Source organism: Sander vitreus, chromosome 6 (genome assembly GCF_031162955.1).
Source record: "Sander vitreus isolate 19-12246 chromosome 6, sanVit1, whole genome shotgun sequence".
Taxonomy (NCBI): domain Eukaryota; kingdom Metazoa; phylum Chordata; class Actinopteri; order Perciformes; family Percidae; genus Sander; species Sander vitreus.
This window is the reverse complement of record NC_135860.1, coordinates 1740866-1759379: the sequence shown is the minus strand read 5'-3', so window position 1 is coordinate 1759379 and position 18514 is coordinate 1740866. Positions and strand designations below refer to the sequence as shown.

Genomic DNA, 18514 nt, shown 5'->3' with positions numbered 1-18514 from the left:
AATTGTCCAAAAAGAAGCTTCAAGAGTTAAAACTGCCATAAAAAGCAACAAAAAAAGTGTCAGTGTCGAAAAAGTCAAAGTGAAAAGGGAATAGTTAAGAGGGTCAGGCTCTAACTCTCTCCTCACCTTGGCTGTGTTTGCTGCCACGTAGCCGTGCAGCTTCTCTGCCTTGTAGTACGGCGAGCCGTGAGCGGCAAACCACACGTTGAGCGCCTTCACGCCGTGCTGGCCGGCGTCGCCTGCAGAGAAGATCTGGACGTTTTCCGGCAACGTCTGCAGGAGTTCAGCTAACATCCGACCCAGACGGGAGAATCGACTCTCCTCGCCTCCTCTGCTGCTGAAAAACTCCTCCACCGTCAGATCTGGAGGAAGAGAAGTAGGGCCAACATGTTTATTTAATATAAGCACTATATATAGTATATATACTCAATACAACAACGGACGCATCTCCTCAGTAAGTGCCCAAAATCTGGTTTGGTCGTTCCCTATATGGTTCACTATTTAATAAACACTATATAGGGAATAGTGTGTGAGTGAATGAGGGAACGGTTTCCAACATAGCTATTGTGTATCAGAGTTATTACCCATCATGCATCAGCGTGTACCATCAGAGTTTTTACCCATCATGCATCAGTGTGTATCAGAGTGTATCAGCGTGTATCATCAGTTTTTTACCCATCATGCATCAGTGTGCATCATCAGAGTTGTTACCCATCATGCATCAGTGTGCATCATCAGAGTTGTTACCCATCATGCATCAGTGTCTATCATCAGAGTTGTTACCCATCATGCATCATCGTGTATCATCAGAGTTTTTACCCATCATGCATCAGTGTGTATCAGAGTGTATCAGCGTGTATAATCAGAGTTGTTACCCATCATGCATTAGTGTGTATCATCAGAGTTGTTACCCATCATGCATCAGTGTCTATCATCAGAGTTGTTACCCATCATGCATCAGCGTGTATCATCAGAGTTGTTACCCATCATGCATCAGTGTGTATCATCAGAGTTGTTACCCATCATGCATCAGTGTCTATCATCAGAGTTGTTACCCATCATGCATCAGTGTCTATCATCAGAGTTGTTACCCATCATGCATCAGAGTGTATCAGTGTCTATCATCAGAGTTGTTACCCATCATGCATCAGAGTGTATCAGTGTCTATCGTCAGAGTTGTTACCCATCATGCATCAGTGTCTATCATCAGAGTTGTTACCCATCACGCATCAGTGTCTATCATCAGAGTTGTTACCCATCACGCATCAGTGTCTATCATCAGAGTTGTTACCCATCATGCATCAGAGTGTATCAGTGTCTATCATCAGAGTTGTTACCCATCATGCATCAGTGTCTATCATCAGAGTTGTTACCCATCATGCATCAGTGTCTAGCATCAGTGTGTATCAGAGTATATCAGAGTGTATCAGTGTGTATCATCAGAGTTGTTACCCAGCATGCATCAGTGTGTATCAGTGGACTGTGGGACTCACTGTTGATGCGGAGGGAGGCGGCGTTCATCAGGGCGTCCTGCTGCAGCCCCCTGACATCTACCTGAGCCGTGGAGGTCGCGTCGGGCCAGGTGTGGTCCGACACGCGCACCTGCAGCTGGTACGATCCCGGAGGAGCCCCCTCCCTGATGCTGAGCGTACCGGAGCTCTGGTTCAGACTGAACCACCTGAGACAGACAGAAAGACAGAGATGCTTTACATGTACGCATGTTAACGTAGAGATTTTCCTGCGTGTCTCTACGGCGTGTAACGTCAGACAGCCAATCACAGACATTATTAGAGCTGGGTAGAAGCATGCTGCGTGCTGATTGGCTCACTCACTCTGATGAGATTTGCTCCTCAAGTATTGAATTTGGGTATTGAACGACGAGGCATTTTTCGATACCCGATACTTCAGAGGCAATTCAGTTGGTGTCTAAAAAGTATTGAATTCAGTACCCAGCCCTAGTGGTAGGAGTGTAACAATACACTGATCTGGATCGATAAATATCCTCAATCCAATATTATCGATACAAAAGTGAAAATATCGATACATATCGTCATCTTTAAGATGAACCTTAATTTTAAAATTACCACTTTATATTTATTCTTTTTGTCAAAAACAGTAGTTTAGTTTTAATGTAAATGTCTTAAGGAGCTAGGTCATTAAAGTGACTAATCATATTTTAGTTGTTTTTTATAAATATGTATAAATTTAACTGATCATCTCGTACCGATGGCAGGACCCTGAATTGAATCAAAATCGTATCGGGGCAGACTTTGTGATATGAGTTAATATTTTATCGTAGGACAAAGAATCAATATACATTAACTGTTTTTTTAATGTTCTGGTCGGCATTTCTTCAGCTATTGGTGTGTATATAGTCTGCCGTCACCTGTGTTCTCTTGATTGGGCAAGACAACATTCTCCTCAGGGAGACAACAGAGTCTTATCTTTTCTGAGAAAGAAGCTTCTGCTTTGTACCTTTTGGAAGGTATCGGTCATTTGTCATTGTTAAATTTGTTACAAGCACCCGAAGCACTCGGGTTAAACAGAAGGTATTTTCTGCGTTGAGCCATTTTAAGGCCAGTGATGCCCATGTGAAGGCAGAGGACACGATAGATGAAAGAGATGAGTGATCATAAAGCAATCTGGGAAATCTGCTCAACTGGAATATTTGAAACCCTGTGACATTTAGTTTGTTATTCAGACTTTATGGCAGGTGGAGTTTTTCTTGAAATATTGTGACTTTGTTCTCAAAATATTACAAAAATTCTCCAAATCTCAGAGAACACAGACAGCCTGTTTTGAATGTGCAGAACATTTTGAACATTAGAGGAAAAAGTCTTGCTAAAACACATTCAAAGCAGTTTTTTTTTTACATGAATTAAAATGTATTAATGTATCATTGACGGGAACAGGCGCCACATGCACATTTAAAGAGGTTGCTTCCCCTAAACTAAAGACACAAAACAGGACAGAAGAGTAAATCCTGCCTAAATGTGTGAGATTACATAAAAAAAAGCAAAAACTTGATCTATGAGAATAAATATTTAATAGTTTGAAATGTTGTATTTCTCATATTTAAGCCCTATATCTTTACTTGCATCAATGGAGGTGCCTGAGGCCTACAATGTTTATCGCCAACAGTGGTGAAAGAAGTATTCAGATCCTTTACTTCAGTAGAAATACTACTACCACACTGTAAAAATACTCTGTTACAAGTAAAAGTCCTGCATTGGAAATGTTGCTTAAGTAAACGTGTGTAAGTATCATCAGGAAAATGTAGTTAAAGTATTAAAAGTAAAGAAGAATCCTCCCATTGTAGAAAGAGTAAAGGATCCAACCCAGCTGTGTGTTTAATGGTCTGATCATCTCAGCTGGACTTGTAGTCGTTATATTGTTGGTTAGTTTACTTTAGAATAAAACATCAGATTTTATAAACTACATGTGTTTAGTGTGCAGTAATCTTAACGTGTAAAGTAACTAGTAACTAAAGCTGTAACAGATTAATGTAGTGGAGTAAAAAGTACAATATTTCTCTCTGAAATGTAGCGAAGTAGAAGTAGAAAGTAGCATGAAAAGAAAAGACTCAAGTAAAGTACAAGTACCTCACATTTGTACTTAAGTGCCGTACTTGAGTAAATGTACTTAGTTACATTCCACCGCTGATCGCCAACGACTAAGTCTTTTAAGAAGATTAAACGTTGAACCTTGATGAAGAAAAAGCCAAAATTGGTCCAGAAAGATTCACCAGACTGCAGGAAATTAAGTGTTTAATGTTTAATATCTGTCATGACCAATGTTGGATCAAAACATATGTCCCTATTTATAGCATTAGGACCATTTTTGACTCGTTAATGGTCAAAATTTGTAGGGGGAGAACCTCCAGACCCCCCCTTAAATTTAATATGTGTCCCGTCCCCACCAATGTTGGATAAGAAACCTACGCCCTTATTTTTAGCATTCAGGATTTACACACCATTCAAAAATCTGATATTAAAGGAACCAGAAGCTTATAAAACCTTTGTGTCAGTAAACATAGAGTGAAGGAATGGGAGGAGTCGTTGGCCTGACATCTGTCATTTGTCACAAACTGGTTAAAAGCACCTAATGCATTTAGGAAAAACGGGTCATTTATATATATAAAGTACTTGGTATTTTCAGCTTGGAGCACTTTTAAGGTGACAGCCATGTCAGAGGGCAGGAGGATGAACAGGTGCTGTCCTGGGTGTGAGAGGTCGGCAGTGATTGCCCTATAGCAATGGTATGAGAGGAGTGATCATACAGCTTTCTGGGAAACCTGCCCAATTGGAACATCTATATATAATATATATAAATTATATTGAAATCCAGGAACATTCATCACTTTGTTATTGAGACTTTAGAGCAGGTGGATCTTTTCTTGAAATATTGTGACTTTATTCTCAAAATATTACGACTATTCTCCAAATCTCAGAGAACACAGACAGCCTGTTGTGAATAAGCAGAAAGTTTGGAACATTAGAGAAAAATGTAAAGAGGTGACAGTACTTCCCCAAACTAAAGACACAAAAGAGGACGGAGGAGTAAATCATGTCTAAATGTGTGTTGACTCAGCAGAGATTACATTAAATGACAATAAATATTTAAAGCAATACAGATCGCCTGATACTTTACATCATTATATTCATTATATTTGAATTGTTATTTGTGTTTTTTCTTTACAGTGCCTTCCTTTCCTTTACTGCTCCATCTCCGAATGTTTCCTCTGAAGCCCCGAATCATTTAGGTTTATAAAAATGACCTTCCTGGTATTCCCTACAGAAATCTAATATAATTGGTTAAATGTTCTTCTGTTGATCTAACATTTAATTCAGAGTATTGTAGACCACATTTACTTGGCATTGTTGCAGGGATCCTTGATGATTTACAATCAGAGCAGCCCAGATTATGTTATGTAACTTAAAAATAGTAACTTATCAGATCATTTTTGCCTCTTTTTAGGTGTCTGGAATGAAAATTAGTCTGGACTCAGATCAGCTGAGTTTGGACTTTTGGATTTCATTTGTTTAGTTTTAATATATTTTCATCTTATTTTAACCTGGAAATATAGTTTCAGTTTAGTTTTTAGTTTTTCTTAAATCATTTTTTTTTAAATTCAGTTTTAGTTAATAATAATTAAAATATTTGTCACTGCTTATTTTCCTTCTAGTTTACTATAACAACCCTGGTTTGTCACTCGTTTTACATTTTACATTCATTTTGTTTCAATTTGATAATTTAGGCATTAATATGAATCAAATCATCAAAACCATCCCTTATACTTTATGTATTTGAACATCAGAAAAACGGGGGCCACATTCGGGGCTGGAGCCCAAAAAGCAGAGAGAATGCCATTGTACAGGTTGAAGAATGTTGTGCTACGCCCCTGATGGTTATTGAAGGGATTAAATCACTTGTTTTGCCACTTACTATGTGACCTGTATCCCTCCCAGGTCTCTGACACTTTACTGCTACTACTTCATCATGTTGAAGCCGGCTGCATTGCTCCTCCTGCTGGCAGGTAAGCAGCCTCTGAAATGTTTTCTGTGCTTTAGAATACATACAACCTTCAGTTTAAAGGTGTTTGATGAAATAGCACGGTGTCACTGCATGGGTTTTAAAAGGTTAATTCTTCTTTTCAACAACCTGGACACCTTTTCCTTGTGTTTGTGTGTCAAAGGACTGATGGGAACAACAATCTTTCAAATTGGTCAAATATTGAGCAAGATGGCTTCAGTCGGCAGCGGCGAAACAAACTGCAATGTAACATTAATGGAAAATTACACACCTTCAATTTACGTCCACTAAAAGTGCTTTTTGCCACCGACTCAGATTATTATTCTAAGTGTCTGACAACATTATGGAAAGGATCCCTACAGAGATAGACCTTTTTGTTAAAGAGTAAAATCCTTTTTGTTGAACAAGAAAAAATCACTATCACCAAACCCACCAGACTCCATGTAAATAAACAGGACTTTTAGCGTGTATAGAGCCAGCATATCTCCACATGTAAATGGGTGAATTAAGGGTTTATTTCAACCAAACCAGAGTGGTGATTGTTGGAACAGTGGAAAGATGAACAAAGAAGGCTTTTCTTTATTTTATTGTCGACTTTGAATAGAGTGTGTATTTGGATGGTAAAATAACTGTTTATTTAAATGGAGTCTGGTCACGAACCCCTTCATGAGAATGGGTTGACACAGGATAAAACTTCTGTTTTCACGGTCTTTGTGGATTTTGCTATAAGAAATAAAAAGACACAAAATTTCTGTCTGTTTCCATCTGCATCAGGTGTGGTCCACACTGTGTTCCGCCCTGTGTGTACTGTGACTGGCTCCAACGTCATCGATTTCTTCAACAGAATCCAGTCGGTCCCGGATCGCTGTATATACAGACTGATAAGGCCTCAAGGAAGACATATTTAGACATATTGGCAGGTTTCCAGGAGCGAAGCCGTACAGATGTGCCATTTTTGGACTCCTTGACAATAACTGTGGCAGTTTCAAAAATCTATCTTGGACAAGGGGGAATAGTTTGAGTAAGCTGCCACAATCCATCTAAAAGGAAGTAAAAGTGTATTTATGGCGTGGTTTAAAAATTTACCGTAGATTGTCTTGGTTTGATCAATCAACGACTACGTTTACATGCACTTAATATTCAGTTTTTTGCCTTTATTCAAAATAGACTATATTCTGACTAAGCTGTTTACATGCATGTATGTATTTGTGTTGTTTGAGTCAGTGTTTCCTCCAATCATCTGCTGTGATGTAGGTTGGTGACCAAACACTAACGCTCAACGCCACGGCTCAGGTGGTTAAAGGTGTGGCGTTCTCCAAGGACCAGGATGGAGTCACTGTCCAGATTGGTTCTTCGCTCATAATCTCTTTTGATGGCAACACTGCAGTGATAACAGGTACAGAAAACTAAATCTAGGGCTCCAACTTACATTTATTTTCATTGTCAATTTTCACAGAGGAGTGAAGACATTTAAGAGGCTGGAATGTGAGAATTTGTACTTATTTCATAAAAAATTACTCAATCAATCAATTATTCTTTGCAGCTCTACTTTTCACAAAGGTGGATTTAAGAATGACATGCTGTCTGGTTAAAAGTCTATTGACTTGTCTTTATTTGTCATTCACCAGGATTTCCTTCAGCTACAGAAGGCTTGTGTGGAAACCCCATTAACTCCAAGAGAAGTCTAATTCCAGTAAGGCTGGGTATGTCCTAGTCTTAACTTGATGCACAGACTGACATCACCTGCTTATTAATGTTGTATAGACTGAATCACCGAACACAAAAACAACTTTCCGGGTAGAGAAATGGCCGTTGATTTGAATTGGGGAGATATGTGATATATAGTTAAGCCAAACCACAATGCTTTTTAAAACATAACTAAGTAATTGAAAACTGCAACTGTTACGTTCTCTGGTTTAGATATGAGGTCGGAAAACGTTCCTGTGCATCATACTAGGGGGTAGGAACAAACGAACCATATTGTCGTGTGGTTTGGAGGACTTGTTGGGTAAATTAGCTCTTCAAGCTAACGTTAGTGAACATGTTGACAGATGAAAGCATCAAACATGCTTTTTAGATGAATGAGGTGAAAGTATATCCAGTTGTTCCTCGTTCCAGTTTTCTACCTGGAAGGTTTTGTAAACAAGCATTGTGTTTTTTCACCCCCTAGCTGCGAGGTCCTGTACAGCGAATTGCAAAAGAACAAGACTGTGTACAGAAACGATCATAGATTTCAATGGTAGCAGTTCACTATAGCCATTTGCGGGTTCGGTAAACATTTCCATGGTAACAGCGAGCTCCACCGATCAGAGCCATCGCTGTTACGCTTAGGATTGTGGGTAGTGTAGTACTTCTCCATGACATCGCGAAAAAAACTAAAAATTTTCCCATTTCACACAGATTTGTTGCACTAGACTCTCTTCATCAATTCAAATCACACTTAAAACACATCTGTTCAGATTGGCATACCCAACATAGTTCACTACATCCACCTTGATTTTACTGACATAATTGTTTTTAATAGTTGCATACCTTTGGTTTTTACTTACTACAGGATTTTTCTATCGATACATTTGTTGTGCTTCTATTATTGTTTTTATTAATGTGCGTACAATACAATACAAGATGTGCTTGGGTGTCCTGGAAGGCGCCAATGCATAAAATGTATTCTTCTTATTATTATTATTATTATTACTTGTGGCTTCTACAGAAGCAGAAACCTCCGTTACACAACCTCGTAGCTCGTGGTCAGTCTACCTTGGATGGTTTAGACATTATGGCCGATAATCTAAATCATTATGGTGAAAATCAATGGGGTTGTTACTTCTAAAACCACACTGTTGAGCTCTATGTCTGCCTCCATTATAGCTCAGAATCTGATACAAATACAACATCAGCACATGACTTAATTATAGTAAATCTACATTGAAGTGGTAATATATTTTTTTTAACTTCTTCTTTGTCCCGTTGGGTGTTCAGGCGACCCGACAGTCTGCATGGGGAGCTCTGCCACTCTTACTCTGGCTGGATGTCTGCTCAGCGCCAAAAACATCGACTACACCACCTTACACCTCATAGACGAGAGCTGCAAAGGACACATGGACGAGACCCACATGGTGACTTTCAGCTTTGACAGCAGCAACACCTGCGGGACCCAGGTCATGATGGGTGCTCGCCTCTAGTGTTTAGCTCCTGTTTATCACTTCACTGTAGATTCATGGCAAAGTAATGAGGAGTCTCAGCCAGGCCATGAGTGATTTTCTCTACAGTTTGGGCTTCCCTGTTTGGTATGTAAATGTCTACACAGAGAGTAAAAGTAGACTAAGGCCGGTCTTCACCAACAACGATAACTGTAAATATATAGTGTTAAAAGTCGATCTAACCCTTAAGTAGTACTCCTGGGACACAAACTGCCGTTTCCTGGGTAAAAGTCTAGTGTTTTCTGCTAAACTTATTCTGGGACACAAACTCTGCTCCTCTGCTTCAAAACCCTGTGTTTTAGGACCCAACCATCCACCCCGCTACGCAGATCTTTGCACTCTTATACAGCACCAGTCCATGTGGTGGTGACAGTAATAAATACAAGGAATAGGTACAAATTACAGCGCAGTACTTATCATAGTTATATACCTGACATTGTTCCACTTGTTAATAGTGACAGTAAGATGCATGTGATTTATGAACTGCATGATACAAATATGGACTCTAAACACCAACATTGGTTAGTACATTTCTCTCTCTCTCTGGATTGTAAATGTCACAGGTGAGCATGAAAAGAATCTGACTGCTGTGATTAAATGAAGTCAAACCCTGTCTGTGTTCCTGGTACAATGTAGAGCAACAACGAAAGCCAACTCATCTACCAGAACACCATCACGATGCAGAACAGCTCCACGGACGTCATCACCCGCCACGACCAAGTCATGATCGACTTCTCCTGCTTGCACACAAACCCAGACATCAGGAGTGTGTCCTTCAAAATTAAAGACAGGTGTGTGTGGAGTGTCACCTGGTTGTTAACGTGCAGCCTGATGTAGTTGAAGTTTAAGACAGCTGAAAAGTGTGTGTGTGTGTGTGTGTGTGTGTGTGTGTGTGTGTGTCTCCAGCTCCGTGGTGCAGGTGATTGTATCTTGAATTTGGAGTTACACTCTGCTGATGAAAGCGTACACCGACGCCAGCTTCATGAACGTTGTGGGGCCGGACACTGAGCTCGTGCTGGACCAGAGGGTCTGGGTGGAGCTGATGACGGCGGGTCGGGACGACAACGTGATCTCCATAGTGACCGACTCCTGCTGCGCGACCAACCAGCCGTCACCTAATGGAAGTCATCGTCGTCATCAACGGGTGAGATAAAACTCGTATGGTGCGTTCACACCTAGGTGCGTGTGTCGCAAAAACGTAGCCCTGATAGATCTGAACGGCATTCAGAAATCGGCATTATGACGTTGTTATTTCGGCATACTTTACATCCGTTTATTGCCAAAAAAAACCCTGCAAATTCTGTACGCCGTAGTAGAGCTGGAAGTGTCATTCAGATGTAATGTTTAACTATCTGGAGAAGCCAGTGGAAATTACTGAGCTTCTTGCTCCTCCTGATATATTAATCCAGACATTAAGCGGTTTGTTTTTGATTTTCCATCATATCTGCAACAGCAGTGGGTTTCAGCCATATTGATGACGGAAATAACGTTGCTGGTGCCTACAGTTCTACACCACGGGCAAGGAGAGTAACGCGATTAAACACAAATGATTCCAATCTGATCCGTTGATCAAACAGATTAAAGCTACACAAATATTCGCTCCGGCTCTAAGTGAACGTGCCGTTGTCCACTGTAAGGATCCACTGCTAATGCATGTCATTATCATGTCTGATTTCTTGTTTCTGAGCAGATGCCTGAACCCCGCTGACCACACGGTGAGTGTGCAGGGAAACGGACTGGGAACATCCAACTCCTTCTCTTTCAACATGTTCCAGTTCACTGGGAAAGCTGGCGACATCTACCTGCACTGCAAACTGGACCTGTGCCCCAACTCCTGCGCTCCGGTGAGCAGTGGTGGAGGAAATACTCCTTCACTTCAGTAAAAGTAGTGATACAACAATGTAAAAATACTCCCAACAATTTCTGCACTAAAAAACATATTTTGCATTAAAAACATTTCAACCAGTTTTTACTTTTAATCAACTTATTTAAAGAAATAATGGGGGATAATGTCAGTAAATTCAAAGCCAAGTAAAAGTCAACAAAACGCCTAGATACGATCTTGGTTTGGATTAAAACAGACACAAACACTCATTTCCTAGATGAAAGTCTTGTGATTTCCCCGGTACATGAACTCTGCTCCCCAGCTTGAAAGCGCCGTGTTATAGGAGCCATACATCCACCCTGACCCCCTTCCTACGAGGTCAACAGCGCTCTTATACAACAGCAGTCAATGTGGTGTGTACAGCAATAAATGTGTTAAATACATTTGAATTACAGTGCTTAACTTTTCAGAAACAATAAGTATGACTGGTTCGTGACAACAGCCTGTCTCCTCACATGAGGTCTAAAGAGATAATTACGCGTGTCAAAAATGTAAAATATATATTTAATGAATACACCTGAAGCTTACGTGCTGACCTCTGTAAAGTCTGACAGCTCACCATCCTCTCGTTCTGACAGAGCTGCAGCGGAAGTGGCAGGAGGCGCAGATCTCTAAGGCCTAAAAGAGCAGATGAAAACCCAGCCCTCATCACTATGGCCTGGAATAATTAAAGAGAGCTCCCCTTTTTGATCGATTACATGGTATGTATGAATTTAATCTGTCTTTGTCCGAGGGGATTTGATCATATGGATAATTCAGCTTTTCTTAGAGTTAAAAATGTAAAGTTTGTCCTGCGGGTGGTGATTAAAATCTAAAGGCTGCATCCTGTCAGGAGCAGGAATGTGATCAGGAAAGTTATATTTGATAGTTTAACCTAAGTATGAATCATGACTCATCACAGTTTTGTCTGGTTGTCTCCTCAGATGGTTCCTGACTTAAGCTTCGTCCCAATAAAGAGCCTGAGATCTCACTGAGCACTTTGAAAGTTGGTCGTTGCTGTGAAACAAATGCTTCGATCCACCTGATATATTATTTCCTGCAGAATGCGTGGGCTGCTGATTCAATCCACAGATTCATGCAAATGTTGTGTGTGATATTGAAATGAAACAACAATCTTTAATTAAAAAATGATTGTGGCCAGTGTGTTATGAAGAAAAACTAATCAAAGAAGGGATTTAGGTACTGTATGCAATATATAGCCTTCTAATATATACTAAGTGGTAACGTCTTGTCTTTAGTCGACTGATTGCATACAAAAGAGCTGAAATGCACCAGGTGTTGCCAAGTCATCTGTTGTGTTTTTCCCCTATTTTTTTACCTTTAGAAAAAAGCAAACATTGGCCGAGATACGTGATGTGATGCGACTACAGCTTAGCTGCTGTTTCAGGCCAACGGACAGCGCTGTTTGTAACGAGAGCTGCAAGCCATAAAACGTTTCTAAGCTCCTACTGCCGATTTTGACAGAGAAGCGATCATACATTTAATAAACTATTTAGTGCTCTGCTTGTGTTATGTTAATGTGGGTTCTCTGATTAATAAATGTATTCCAGAATAGGCTATAGATCATGATTTATTGGGAGAAACCAAGCAATTCTATGGAGAATCAGACAGAGAATTGTTTGCTTTCAAGGCCTTAAATGGTCTGGCCCCAGAGTATTTGTCTGAGATTTTAACTTTGCGTGAGCACAACCGGTCATTGCGTTCTTCAAATCAGCGAGTTTTAGAAGTGACAAGGTCAAAGTATAAACGGTGGGGCGATCAGGCTTTTGCAGTTGCTGCCCCCGAGACTCTGGAACAAGTTACCCCCTGGTATTCGCACTATTACAGATGTAGCTCTTTTTAGGTCCAAACTTAAAACGTATATGTTTAGAATGACTTTTAATACGTAGAAGTGGTGTGACAATTTCATTCTTCTGTTCCTTTGTAACCATTTCTGATTTGACTGTTTTCTATGTTTCATTCTTTCTATTGTATGATATGTTATATGATGTGTGTTTTTACTCTTGGTTTCTGATGTTAAGTACTTTGGATACCTGCTGGTTTCTGTAAAGTGCTATATAAATAAAGTTTGATTGATTGATTATTTATTGTTTAGACCGTCCATCTATGTCACCATGGTCAATATACAATATTAGGGCTGTCAGCGTTAACGCGTTAATCGCGATGTGATTAAGGGCCAAAAAAAAATTTCATTCATCCAACTTCAACGAAACTCCCAACGCGAGTTCAGAGACTGCTGTGTTTTTGTTGTTGTTGAAACAACAGTGTACCGGACTATTCAGCCTGTTTCTCTGTCGCCGGGTAAGAGTGGAGATGGGCTGTGTTAACACGGACTGGTGCAGAAATGAGCTGCTCATTAACCAGTGATCACTGGACGTCAGTGAGTAATCAACATTATTTAGGAGTTACTAAACACTATAATGACTCTGGTAAGGATAGGGATTTTTAGGTTTTTAGTTAGGTACTTGGAGGAATTGTGCAATAATGACAGATTCACACATTTTTCTTTTGTTTACAGTAAATAAATAATTACAAATCTTAAAATCAAGTTCATTAAGTAACTTTCTTTGCATTCATTTGATTCCCAATCAAATAAAAGTGCTTGAACAAGAGCTCTTATTTCCAAACCAACAATAAAATCCATATGCTTTATTCACACGGGCCATTTTTCAGAACGAGGCTTGGTGGGTAACTGCCATGGTAGTCTCGCATTGCCAGACCCTCCTCAACAGCGCTGCAGAGGAGGGTCTGGCGAGTCCACACAGCATTCTAGGATGGGAGAAAAAATGTGCTCTGGTTTATTGGCATTTCTTTAAACCAATCACTATCGTCTTGGGGGGCGCTGGGCGTCGGACACAATGACGGTGCCGCTGCAAAACAGCCTCAGGAAGGAACTTGTTTTGGTGGAACATGTGTACGTTCAAAAGTAGTTTTAGTCGTGCAACAGAAAACTCAGATTGGACAGATAGTCTAGCTAGCTGTCTGGATTTACCCTGCAGAGATCTGAGGAGCAGTTAACCATAGTCCTCTGAAATCCACCGGAGTTTAACATGCCAACACAAAGAAAGCAGAAGGTAACAGACATCCGGCTGAATTTCCGGTGGCACCGGAGCAATCTCGGAAATGAAACGTCACCGTTATGGACTACCACCATGGTAACGCATTGGCAACTGTTTCGGATGTTATCACCCTATTAAATGGGCGTTATCAGCAGTTATCAGCCTCATAGATATTGGTTAGAAGAAGCCTCCAAAGTCCAGTATGATGTCCTTAAATGTCTTTGTCCACAACTCAAAGATATTCAGTTTACTGTCATAGAGGAGAGAAGAAACTAGAACATCTCATTTAACAAGCTGACATCAGAGCAGCTTGACTTTTTAACGGCTTAATCAATTATCATAAATAGTTGTCTATTAATTTAATAGTTGACAACAAATCGATTAATCGATACATTTTTAACCGATTTGCAGCGCTACAGTTGACCGAACCAATCAGCGTCCTGTGAGGAACAACTGGCAGCTACAGGCGTGGTTCAGGTGTGTGTGAAGGCCGAGATTGTTAGAGACGTGATAGACAGGTGGTTCATCCAATCACCCGCCAGGTATTTTTTGCAAATGCCTGCCCTTTTCCAAACAGTTTCCAATGACGGCTTCTCAGATGTTTCTGTGTTGATAAACCATCTGGCGTGTCAGGTTAGTGGAACGTGGAGAAACGACAAGGGTTAAGTGGGAGAAAATGTCCAACAGGCAGAAGTTCTTTCTGCGAGAGGAATGAAATGAAGTCTGGCCTGATGAGCTCTTATTCATGATCAGATGGGATTCCTCAGATCAAACTCAGAGCAGACGGAGGTCTGTGGGCAAACATGGATCCATAGAGGGGATGAGGGTTCTTGATCTGGAACACTTTTGGCGCTCTCTGCTCTGCTGCACTGAAAGAGTCGATTCCATCCATTCCACGGTCTGTGGCCCGGGTCCAAACCTGGTCCTGAATACGTGCCATCAGGCTTGTGTAACTATTTAACCTCTTCACACAGACAGCGCCAACTTTCAGAGCTCAGAACCAGATGGATAAATTAGCGGCGACCGAATCGAGGCCAAAACGCATCCAGTAGCTGCGCTGCTGTTGCTGCTGTGGCAAGGGAGGCTGTTTCATACTGTACCTTCTCCTAGATATATGTCACGCTTTAAAGATTTCAAACCCTGCAACACTTCACTGACAGCAAACAAATGAGAATATATATAATGTGCACATCAATCCCAAACAAATGTGTTGTTTGCTGGGGCAGGATGCTGATATCTTCTCTTTAAATGCAACATGCTGTTTGTTGCCTTGATTTCCTGTGAGCTGTAACACATTGTTATTGGCCCGCTGGGGCTACTTCACTTCACCTGAAAATGATCCTCTTCGATATGTAAATAACACGCAACCTGAAACCTGATCCATACTGGGAACAAATTGCCATCTGCCGCCTGGAGTGAAGAGGAGCGGCGGTTCAGGATGGTAATTTCTCTGGCGGTTCCTTTGTTCTCGGCCCGTTTCTTGCCGTCTCGAGTCGTCCCTCCTTATAGGCATCTCGTTAGAAGAGGGAGAAGGTGGCAGGGAGCGCAATCAGGCTCTCCTTTCAACCCGTCCGCACCGAGCCTCATCAAACAAAACGAGCGCGCCCTCGCCGTGCTTCACTGGGAATTTTCAATACCGCTGGTTATGAAGTATTAATGGCACTGTTCCTGACAAGTCAGATCCCCTTTTCTATCTCTCTCTCCTCCCCTTCTTCTGGCTTTTCATTCTTGTTCACTCTCTTTGTTTCTGCCTTCAAACTGCCTGTTCCTCTGTCCCAATTTCCCTTTCTCCTCCCGTGTCGCACCGCACCTTTGTGCTGTCTTTTCCTCTATATTTTAAATCTGTCAGCTCCTGTGCAGCTCTTTTATTCCCTCGCTTTGTCTTTATGCATCTCTCGCTGCATGTCACATGAGAGGGGACACTTTACAAGGGGAATCTTTTTTTGCTTTAGCTCCAACACACCGAGAAGCAGCTTTACACCTGCCATTCTCTGGATGGTTTTATCCAAAACTACTTACAGTATGCCGAACAGGAGTGTGTACATTCACAGTAAAACCCTGCCTTTGTCATTTACTTACCTGCTGATTTCATTTGTTTCATTTCAGTCCACATGATGACCTACAGTTCGTGTCCACAGCGGCGTTCTTTGATGGCAGGGATCACCCTCATTGGACGCTTGATGGACTCGCCAATAGCAGTTATCAGTTTCTCTTCAATGACTACTAACAAGCAAAGAAAACAGGATCCACCCTCCTACAACCGCGATGGCTGCACCTGATTGGACAAACGCTTTACTCGTAGGCTGTCTGCTCCCAGATTGCAAACATTATAATACAAATATGAAAGCGGTTGTGGTGCAAAAAAAGTTGGGGACCCCTGATTTTAAGGATCGCCCAATCTCCTGTCTCTAACCAAATACAATAAAGTTGGAACAAATTCAATTTGAGATAAAAGCTAAGAAAGCTTCATTTGTAGTTTGGTGCACTTACCTCTTAAATATTTTCCTCATTCCCTAAAGTCTAAACACATTATAGATGTTCGAAAATACTTGTTGAAAACATGCAAACAGACTGTAAAATGTGTACTGAATTGTGGAGTTAAGACTGTTGGTGTTGGCCATTTTTCAATGCAGGCTTGGAACAAAAGAAATTAATCCCAGTATCTAAAACAAAGCAGCAGGTTGTCAAGTTTTCCATTTGACAAAATAAAGAATTTCTACTTCTGTTACTTAAAGAACAACCAGCTGAAATTCTTGACCTGTATTTGTCTTCCCATTTCTCTCCAGCACTACGGCCTCTCTTCACACGTCTTTCTCTGCCTCTCTTTGTGTTATCTCTCAACATATCGCTACTTCTAATATCTCAACCCTGTTATTTTTCTTGCATTGCTGCCTCTCTACTGTATCACCTCGTGTCCTTGCACTACTTCAAAGCCCTCTACCTCTCTTTCCCTCAACACCTACATGCCTAACTATTACTTCGCTTCCATCTCTACTTTCACCTCAGAGTTTTCACCGTATCAGATCAAAGTACCTGGATGGTTTGCCTTCGAACCGGTACACCTTCTCACTCCAGTCATCAAGGTCGGGGGATTGAACTCGTCCGAGTACCGTCGTCGGGAGAATACCTGTCAGGGGGAGGGAAATAAAAGACACAAAAAAAAGGTCAAAACATGCGTTGGCTTTGAAAGAAATGAGTTTTGAGCGCAGGGGAGCCCTGCGGTAAGAGCCAAATATTAAAAGTGAAGGGAAGACAGTGGAGATGAGGTGGCGGGTGACGCCTCATTGGCACGCTCGGTCATGGTTTGACAGCACAGCGGGGAACATGTGCACGCACTAGAAATGCTTGCACAGTGTTCCTCCCCCCTCATCCCCCTCTCCCAAAAAAAGCTGAACGCAGCGCTGTAATCTCTTTAGCTGTGAAATCAGCTGCCTTTTAAAAATGGCTCCTGTTTATGTGCCTGTCAAACCTGGGACTTAAGCTGGAGGTAATTGTTTGCTTCATGGCATGTTGTCGAGCTACGTGATGGATCCATATTAGTGGGTTAATGTACTTTCATGTTGAAAGGCCCCGGAGAGGAAATCCACTAAAAATACATTACAGAAAACCTCAGTTTTTCCAGCAAATTACAGGAGGCTGACAGATGGTATGAACAGCTAAATAAGTGATGTAGGCTGCGAGCACTCGACTGTGACAAGTACAGTCTTAGCAACACGAGCATAGAGCACTCAGGAGGTGGTGGAAGGGACACCGGGGGGACTGAAGGTCAGAGGAGCCATCTGTGACCGGAAAGACACCCGTTTGAATCCCTCAGACCAACTGCCCTTTAGCAAGGCAACTTCTACAGTAGAGTAGAAAGTAGTCTGTTATTACTGACGCTGTTAAACAGCGAGTGCACTCAGCAAAGCCTGTTCCTTTGGTTGGTGGTTTGATCCCTGGCCCTGCAGTCCCATGTCGAAGTGTCCTTGGGCAAGACACTGAACCCCAAATTGCTCCCAATGCTGCGCCATTGGAGTGTGAATGTGTGCGAATGTTTATCTGATGAGCAGGTGGCACCTTGTACGGCAGCCTCGGCCACCAGTGTATGAATGGTTCCTGTACTAAGTAATCATTACTTAGAAAAGCGCTGTATAAATACAGTCCATTTACATTCATGCGTCTTTAGGAGACTAGAAGCGTGTGTTGATTCCAATGGGACACGTGAACCTGAACACAGATTATGAGCGATTCTTTCGCCCCGTAGTTCCCAACGTAAATATTGGAGCCATTTTTCACAAGCCACATATCTCCAGAACATTCTAACACTGAAATAAAACATTTTAGAAGGGCAAATCAGGAGAAAATGAACTTGGTTCGAGACCTGTTTCTGTCTCAGAAACAAACTCTCGCCAGATCTGGCAACACAGAGAAGCTAACGTCAGCTAATGTCCGCAAACGCCCTAACATCACAGAACTAAAAAAAAAGTTCTGTGATGCTAAATATGTCTTTCAGCTGTGTAAATGTTAGCAAAACAAAAGAAAATATGAATCAATTATACAAACCTCTCCACACAACGTTCTCTACGCTTTCAAATGAGGCCACGGGTATTTAGGAGACAGGAAGTGAGTAGCGTTTCATACCATTGGTGCAGCGTATGATGCGCTCTCTTTAGTTGATGAGATTCTTTGACAAATGTTAACAAATAAAAAAAAAATAAAAAAAATCTAAAAGACCTCATTGTACTTACTGATCATACAAATAGAAAGTTTCCTGCTGTTGCTGCTTCACATTAAAAGCTTTACAAGTAGTAAAAGTTACAGGAAATGCAGTGTTGGTGCCACCATAGACAGTAAAAGAA

At 41.3% G+C, this 18514-nt stretch overlaps 1 protein-coding gene across 1 annotated transcript in view; it reads right to left on the bottom strand.

Annotated features, from left to right (window-relative positions):
* The window catches only part of LOC144519115 (neural-cadherin), a 106316-nt gene that overhangs the window by 21939 nt on the left and 65863 nt on the right, over nt 1-18514 (bottom strand). Inside the window, 3 exon segments of the mRNA XM_078252024.1 lie at nt 127-362; nt 1494-1678; nt 16710-16803. Coding sequence (XP_078108150.1) covers nt 127-362; nt 1494-1678; nt 16710-16803 — 515 coding nt within the window.